Here is an 8,731-nt window from a genome sequence, read left to right as displayed (position 1 = left end):
CGTTAAACAAAATGAAAATTAAGTAAGATTAAATCGCAAACTTTGTCGCAAAAATCTACCAACTAACACTAAAAAGGGGTGTAAGTAAGCTTAATGTTACCACTGGCAAGCGCAAAGGGAAAAGGGTACGGTTGTGTAAAGAGGCAGGCAAGAAGTGAAAGGAAAACGGATCGCAGTTGTGAACAAACAGAACTAACAGTTAACGTAATACTTTTAAAGTAACATATATAGAACAAAGCGGGCACCGGCAAAGGAGTATCTAAGCGATAAAGGTGGTAAACTACTACTACTACTATTACTACTAATACACAGCTAAGCAAATTACTACTGTAACACATTTTCTAGCGAAACAACAACATGAAAAGCCGAGGGGACATAGAGCACGATTGCAAGATTTCATCCCTTTTTAGGCTAAACTGTTTGCCTTTTCGTCTATAGCGAGTATAGAACCACACGCTTTGCAGCACACATTTGTTTGCACGGTCTTGTTTGATACAGAACCCCGGTAGCTATTCTGGCGTCATCATTGCTGCGGCGACCCTTGCTTAGTCTGAGGTAGTATAAATAATCATCGAGCTTTTTTCCCGGAAACGAACTCTCGCAAACTCTCTGAGCGTGTCAAAAAGGCAGGATAGGCATGAAGGAGGAAAATGGTATGAAGTTTAGTAAAAGAAAACCTTGCACGTAAGTTCACTCTACACTAGCTCTATCGAAAAAGGCTTTAATGATCATCACACAAGCTGTATTTAGAATACGATGCAAACAAAAACTCACTACAAACACTCATTCTTCTAATGCCTCGAATTGTAGCTATAGCAGTATTAAAATTAAATCTTTGCACTTAAAAAAACAGAATCTCCACTGTACAAGACAAACGCCGAGGACGACGTAGTCGAACCATTACATTTAATCCCCGTCCCCCAGTGCGAGTGAAGAACGCGTCGAAAGTGCAAACCAAATTACTATTCAGATAGACGAAAAGAAATTTCCTAAAGATAACTACTAAAACTACCTTCTAGAGTGAAAATGATGATGGGGGGGGAGGATGGTGAAGAGTGTAAGCAAAGCCGCCCCCTCCCCCCCTTTACTCGTTAACTGTGACCAATCAAGCTAGTTCATACGGGAATATTAGTTCATATTCCAGCGTGATCGACGCCACTCCTCTAGGACGCCAGTTCAACACCGTTTGATAAACACTTTTTAGAACCATTTTTAAAACGCTCCTAATCTAACGACAGTCATCCTTCTTAGCAAAGCGAACACATATACAGGCACCCAAACGCACAAGAAGTAGCCGGCTGCCAATGGGCCCTCAGCAAACAACAGTCTACTTGCTTGCTAAAAAATCCTTCACATTCTAGTAGATAATTGGACCTTTCACACTTTCTCTCTCACACACACACTTTCTCTCTCGTAGTAGTCAGAGCACGTAAAGCTTTCTCCTCCTATACCGTTAAAACCATTAGATCTAGCTTTGGGAAACGAAACTCTAGTTAATGATTGTTGAATAGCTCTCCTTCTCAGGCTCATGGCTCCGTTTTGCCGCCGCTTTCAAAGCAACCTTAACTGAATGCAAACCTTCGCCCGGTTTTTCCCTTACAACACTCGTTATAACCGAAACATTGCTAACACATATCCTTCCAGTGCTGTTTCCGTTGATGGGTTTTGGTAGTCGTTTATCGTTGCGGACAAACGCGCCCTCTGTCTCTCTCTTGTAACGTTTCTCTTCCTCTCTAAGCGCTCGTTGTTTGCCTTCCTATTATATACACTCTGTTTAGCTAGCTGGAAATGAACTGATAAATATTGTTAAACTCTCTTATAGTATCATACCTTCTACTTCCACTCCTCTTCTTAAACTATCGAAAACCCTTGTGCGTTCTTAGTTAGCGTAAGGTACAACACGCACATAAAACACGCACGTTCGGTAACATTACGCTACAAGCGAGTATTAATCATACACACTAAACACGTTTACCATAAAACGAAACATCTCCCTCCCTCCCCCTTTTTATCAAGTGCCAATTCAATAGCAAACAAAACGCGGAAGGAAGTTTAATAACGGATTAGTGTTTGTTAATTTTTCACTTCTATTTCTGGCTGTTTCATTTCCCACTTTATCCTTTTCTGCAGTGAAGTAAAGAAGATGGTAGAGATGAAAAATAGAGAATAGAGCGACGAAAAAAAACGAACGAAACTATATTAAGAAGATAAGAAAATTGTAAAACTACTACTACCTGCTTTCAACTGGCGTGACACGTGTGGGGATGAAGAAAAGCAAAGGAAAAGAAACTATATTAAACGAATACAATTTGCAGAACAGCTAATAGTATATGATTTGAGTAAATAATAGTAAACAAGTTAATGGGAAAGGGAAACTAGAAAAAAAAGAAAGAAGATGGTAAGCTGTGAACATAATTAATAGCCGAGAAGCGGAGTGGACTCGTATTTGCAAATATTGTAAAACAAAACAGCGAATTGATAAAGTAAAAAGCAAAGCAAGATGGAATGAGTTAAGCTAATCCACAGCGCAAAAAAAACACAAATACAAAATGAAGACACCACAGTATGATAGAATGAAATAGGGGGCCGTGTTGAAGAGGTATAGTAAAGCAGAGCATCCAATTTATGATATATCCACAAAAAGTATTATAAGCAAACAAAAGAAAGCAAAGATGATAACTAACGAGAGAGAGAGAGAGAGAGAGAGGGAGATAAAGAGAGCGACTAAAAGCGCTGTGAAAGACGAAACGTAAGCGACACTAGAGGAACTAACAAATTAAATCTAGCGAACTAGAACAGAAACCACACAAAAAAAAAAAAACCCCAGTGCAGTACCAACTATCTTGATCAATCCTTTAACCATTGCCCGAATGCCCCCTTAAAACGAATGACTCATTTGGGGCTATTGATTCCTAATGAAACTAGCAAAAGCAATCGAAATGAAAACTGATCGTGCGGAAAGAATTAAAAAAAAAAACTGCCGACATCGTACCCAATTTTTAAGAAACCAATTTTGCCAGCAGCTGATCTTGTACCAGCAGCAGCAGCAGCAGCAGCAAGTTCCCGCGGTTTGGTTTGTGCGACCCGTCGCGTTCCGTCGTTTCAGCTTGTCGCGTGGACAGTTTGTTTGTACATATAATTAATGTCCGGATAGTGTAGCGAATAATAATGTGTTGGAAATAGTGCTCGCCGTGCAGAACAGAAAGGAGCAACTTAGTCGAAAGAAACCGTATGAAAGTTAGTAGGAAGTGGAAGGGGAAAAAATACCAGATCGCACCAGACCAGAACACGATCTGTGTGACGACGAGGATCATTCGAAAGGAGCGATCGCGGGGTACTTGATGTGTTGATTTCAAACGCTCGCTGACAACATCTCCACAAAGTTGAAGCTAATGTGTTCACGCTACAAACACACGAACCAGGATTCCCATTCGGAAGGATCTTTAGCGACCTCGAGAGGGCGCTCTTGTTGGCGTTTATTTTTTCCTTCCTTGTAGGCTAGCGTACGAAAGAGAGAGTGATCTTTAACTAAAACGAAGCAACAAAGCGATGGCGTTGAAAAACAAATCCCAAAAAAAAACAACAACAACCTTTAACCTTAATGAGATAACTTATAGTATCGATAATGAAAAGAAAAAAAACGCAGTAACTAAATACTACTAAAAACTACTAACGCTACATACGTTTTGTTTGAGAAAAAAAAACTAATTACAGAAGTAGACACGATATATTTGTAATTAATTTAACAAAACAAAGAAACAAACGGCAAAACACTTTATGCACGCTCACGTGAAGCACTGGCAACACGTTTTAGTTGAAAAATTATACAAATCTACTTAACAAACAAAAAGTGCTCCCCATGTGGGCGCTCTGTGATTGCACACACTATTTCCTGTCATTTGCTCGTGTTTGAACCTTGTGAGCTGTTACTGGCGTTTGTTTGTAAACCTATTATAAGGGGTTTGTGTTGGAATTTATAGTCTTTTCAAAAGCTAAATTGACGCGACGGTTCAAAGAAACCTAAATCATTTCCGTTGTTATAAAACAATTACCTCGTTTGCAGAAGAAACGCTTTTCGGGCATGCACGAGTACGGTTTTGAATTGTATCGATTGCAATGAAACTTTGAGTTACCTTACCCGGTTTGTGGAAGAAAATGCGCTATCTCAATGAAAATAAAATGAAAATTGAAAATTATTCCCTGGAGTTTTTTTATTTTTCAAGCAATTGACTGTTCCTTTCACTTTGATTTCGAAAATACCGAAAATCTTTCAACTGTCATTTTGAATAATCTTCTTTCTACTCGGGTGATGGAAACAGGTCGACATTGTCGACAATAGCAAGTTCTCGCAATTCATCGATTTAATAGAGCACTGCTGTTCTCTAAATATTTTTTAGAGATTATTTTGGCTTTTCCTTGAAGTTTGTTTTAACTATAGTTAATATCATTACTATAGTTTATTTTGCATTTAAAATGGTGTTTTCAATTCGATTTAATTTCGTTTTCGTCTACTTTTCTGTCATTTCAAGCTGGATTGGAAAGATTTCGCATGGATCGGAGCTATCGTTCCCTCCCAAGTAGCGCGTTGTGCTGTCAATAAAATAAGGTTTTATATTTTCTTTTTTTGCACAATGGAATTGTTAATTAACTGATAACACACACGCCATTAAAATCGAAAAGAAAAAATGAAATTGATGTAAATGTGCTTCATAGCAAAAGCATAAATAATAGCAAGTATTTTTCGATGTTCAACTGCAGAAACGCTTTTGCCAACTCAAACACATTTGCCATCTCTTTCCCACCCGTGTTTTGAGGCCCATCACTACACAGGCGAACAAATGTGGCAGGCCGTCTTCGTACCAGCAGCAGCTCGAGCAAACTTGATCGACCAGCAGCCAGTCAGTGTGTGAGTGGTGCGTGAAGCAGATGCAGAAAAGTAAAGATGTCGTACTTCTCATGCGGCAGTGTAATATGATGATGATGATGATGATGGAGTGCTGAGAAAATTCATCCAGATTTCGGCTCCGTTGTGCGTGTCAAAGTGGTGTGTAATCGCGCTTGAGTTACCCATCCTACCGTCTTAAGCTGTAATCCATTGTTCTCGCTTTACTGTACGTGCGTGCGTGTGTGGTGGGTGTGGACGGGGCCGTGGTCGCTTGTGCCCGTGGTGTGCGAATAATCGACGTAGACAGAAAAAAGGATCCGATGTGTGTTCACCCAATCCTCCGCCTTCTCCAAATTGCGTGCCGTGCGTCCGTGTCTAATCAGCAAAACCGAGCGAAAATGTGTGCGTTTGTGTGAGGGAAGAAGAAGGAATTGGTGTTTGTCGGGTTTTCCTTGCGACACGGCTAATTGTGTCCATATTTTCGTGCAAAGCCTAAAGAAAACATCTTCGTCTATCAAGCCCTTCTCTGCTGTCCCCCTCTTCTCACTACCGTTTTCTTCCCATCAATTGCGACCAGAGTCGGGCGGCCTCTGTACGTATGTGTGTGTGCGTGTGCATTTGGTAGCTTTTTGCTGCGTGAATTAAACGTTGAAGGAACGAAATAAACCATTCCTTTCCTATGGATTCATGAAAATTGATACAAAACCAAGGGTTTGTTGCCCATTTTACCCGAAAAAGGGTGCATTTAGCTCGCGAAAAAAGAGTTCACAAATCGCTCCCTTGCGCCCGCGTGTACGTGTAGTGGTGCGATCGGTGGGTGTTTGCTCGTGCGAACTGGTTGGAATCAAAAACCCGTGTATGCGACGGAGCAGGAACGGAGAACGATAGAAGAGGAGATAGGCACTACTGACGCTAGAATAAAGAACACTAGAACGTACGGGGAGCGGGAAGCGCAAGAGCGAACGAGACAGAGCAGTTTTACCAATCAAAGTTAACCTGCTCACATTTGAGTTGCGCTATCGGGCGACCGCACTAACACACACGCGCATGTAAAACGCTTTTTAATGGTGTGTTTGTTCGTCGTCGCCCGTCAAGAAATTTAGTCATTTTTCCGTGCATTTTGTGTGATTGTGCGTGCAATTAGGCATTGTGAGGATATGTTTGTGTAGTCTCAATGTTTCGTTTTGCTGCTGGACAGCGCAAGTGGAATCTTCCCGTGTTTCCTTCTGTCACACACACACATACATATTGACAGATTTTGCTGATGCTGTGTGTAGGAGAGACGGAACAAATTTTGTTCTAATGGTGTGATAAAATTCTGCTCAGTACCATAAAATGCAGTTTTGTAATGTGGAATAAATACATTTATTCTTTTCGCATTTTTTGTTTCGTACATATACACACACAAACAAGTGTATATGTGTGTGTTGATACCGCTACATCACAGTGCTGTGTGTATTTCATCATCGCAAAAAAAAAAAAAATATCGCTCATATGCCATCTCGCTGCCTTTGCCTTTGCTCTCTTTCTCCCTCTTTCGTGCACTCGCTCTTATGATGTGGCTCGGCTGCTCTCGCACGCCCTCACGAGCGCGCTCTCTCTCTCTCTCTCGCACTCTCACTCTCTCGCTCTTTCTAACGGAGTATGTATGTTTTCGTCGTTCCGTGCCATCAACGGTACGTCCATTATCGATTGAATAGCAGCGGACTCTGTTCACCGGCACCCAAGATTGCGTCTTCTAATTAAAGGCAGTTCCGGCTTCTGGGCGTGCTGTGTGGGCACAGGGATTTGCCTGCTTCTGCCGCTTCTTTCCCGTGTTTGGTGACAATTTGTGGATTTAATTGTCTATTGTGTGTGTCTGTTTAGAAGCGTCTTGAAGGTTCACCGACAAACAGGACACGCAGGGGATTTGTTCGTCTGGGATATGTGGAAACGGGGTAGTAGGCTGTGTGTGTGTGAATCGTTCGTTCTATTCTGAAAGTCGTCTGCAAAATGTAGAAAAAGGAGAAGAAGTGATGAATTGTCGAACTTTGTCGGAATTGGTGTACGACAAATGATGTACGAGAAGCAGTAAAGAAAAAAAATCCCACTTTAGTATACACGTTTGCGTACGTCGTGTGTATGAGTGTGTATGTGTGTGTGCGCTTTAAATGACAATTTCACTGTTCTAATGTCCCACGGTGACGTGTTTGCAGTGAGTTGGGTGTGCTTTTTGGTAGCAAAAAATGAATTTAAATCAAATTGATTAACACAAATCCACTCGTAAACAGTGCAAGTGTTTCCATTCCCTAAGCATTCCAAGATGCATTTCGCTTTCGGCATTTTACTTCCGCAACAATCATTTGGCAGCTCACACACACATACCTACATTTTCACTACCGCAAACTACGGGATGTAAGGGTGTGTTCCTCTGGAGCGTACCTCAAGTGAACGGGGCGATGGTGGTAGTACACGTGTGCGCCTGTGTGCGCGAGACACATGTACTAATCAATGTCCTTTTCCCCTATGTGTGTGTGTAGTGTACAAGGGCTAACCCGTAGCATTAGAGTGTGTACGTGTGTGTGTCTGTGCTGAAGTATTAGCTGCCGCCGGTGCTGCTGTTTGCGTGTGCGTGTTCGAAAGCCCAAGCAAAATCACAAATTTTCAGTGTAGTAGAAGTGCGTGTTGAAAGTTGCGAGTTGCAAAAAAAATGAAAAGGTTTTTCTCCTTCTCAAGTACGCGATTATTGTTTGTACACAAATAAACATTGACACATGGAGGTTTTTGTTCCCGAGAAATAGCGAATTCATCATAATTGTTATCATCTTCATCTTTTTTTTTTGTTTTGTTATCTAGTAAAGTGAAACAACAGTGCGTGTGTGAGTGTGAAATAAACAAAATCAAAAAGTGTGGAAACCCCCCAACACCACTGTCCCGTGGAAAAGGGTGCGTGTGTGTTGTGTGCCGCCCGGCCTGACAAGCGGGCGCGCAAGCGAGAGAAGTAGGCTGCGTTTTTCCTTGTTTTCCTTTTCTGCTTGACAGACGCACAGCAACTTTGCTCCCCATTCATCCATCCGGCTCCCACTTTTGCGAACGGTGGGTGGAAGAGTGTGTGTGTGCGTGAGTGTATCAGCGGAAGAGTGTGTGCGTGCGTGTGTGTGTGTGAAAGAGACAGCCCCGATTGCAGGCGGGGTTGTGCGACGGCTGTGGTGGTGGTGCTGCTGCTGCTGCTGTGGTAAACGTCAAAATGGCGCACCAAATGCTCGCTCCGTCCGTGAACTGTTCACTGGATGATATCGATCTGAACGCGCTGAAGGTAAGTGAAGGAAAGAGAGAGAGAGAAGGATGAAGGAAGGAAGGAAGATAGAAGTGCATGTTAGTGCACTTCGGGGTGCGGAGTGATGCATCATTGCCTTTTCCCCCCGAAGGGGCAAGAAGAAAACGGAAAGCGGCTCTCCGGGTTGGCTAGCAAAATTAAAATCACATCAAAACGTGTCTACGTGTGTGTGGGGGGTTGTTTTGGGTTGGTACTTCACCCCCACACTCCCCCCATTTTAAGGTGTGGTTGTTGTTCCCGTCTGTCAAAAAAAACGGCAGGAAGAAAGGGAAGCTCTTCTTCCATCTCTTCTAGTTTATTTCTGTTTTTTTTTTTTGCTTTTCGAGTGCAAGTGAAGTTGCGGCGCTGTCAGAAGGTGACAGTTCTTGCTTTTTGTTTTCTTTCTGGGTTTATTCCCTTGTTCTTTCCTTTTGCTAGTAAATATATTCTGCCTAGAGATTAGCCGGCCTAAGTAGCAGTCTTTATGAGAGCGTAATGGCTGGTTTTTATTTTTAGTCTTAGCTCCAAACAGTAAATACCACATTTGGGTG

At 42.1% G+C, this 8,731-nt stretch overlaps 1 protein-coding gene across 9 annotated transcripts in view; it reads left to right on the top strand.

Annotated features, from left to right (window-relative positions):
- The first annotated feature begins 4,869 nt into the window (after positions 1 to 4,869).
- LOC121594317 (serine/threonine-protein kinase mig-15) overlaps positions 4,870 to 8,731 on the top strand; it is a 49,468-nt gene continuing 45,606 nt past the window's right edge. For 5 of the 9 annotated variants that reach the window (XM_041917440.1, XM_041917439.1, XM_041917437.1 and 2 more), the window contains exons 1-2: positions 4,871 to 5,044; positions 7,721 to 8,180. In XM_041917440.1, coding sequence (XP_041773374.1) covers positions 8,112 to 8,180 — 69 coding nt within the window. In that variant the 5' untranslated portion in view covers positions 4,871 to 5,044; positions 7,721 to 8,111. Of the gene's footprint in view, positions 5,045 to 7,720; positions 8,181 to 8,731 lie in introns of all 9 variants that reach the window. The other 4 variants (XM_041917435.1, XM_041917441.1, XM_041917433.1 and 1 more) reach the window with 2 other exon arrangements.

The sequence above is a fragment of the Anopheles merus genome, chromosome 2L (assembly GCF_017562075.2).
Source record: "Anopheles merus strain MAF chromosome 2L, AmerM5.1, whole genome shotgun sequence".
Lineage (NCBI taxonomy): Eukaryota > Metazoa > Arthropoda > Insecta > Diptera > Culicidae > Anopheles > Anopheles merus.
Note: the sequence above shows the minus strand (reverse complement) of the source record. Positions and strands in the feature narration are given on the sequence as shown.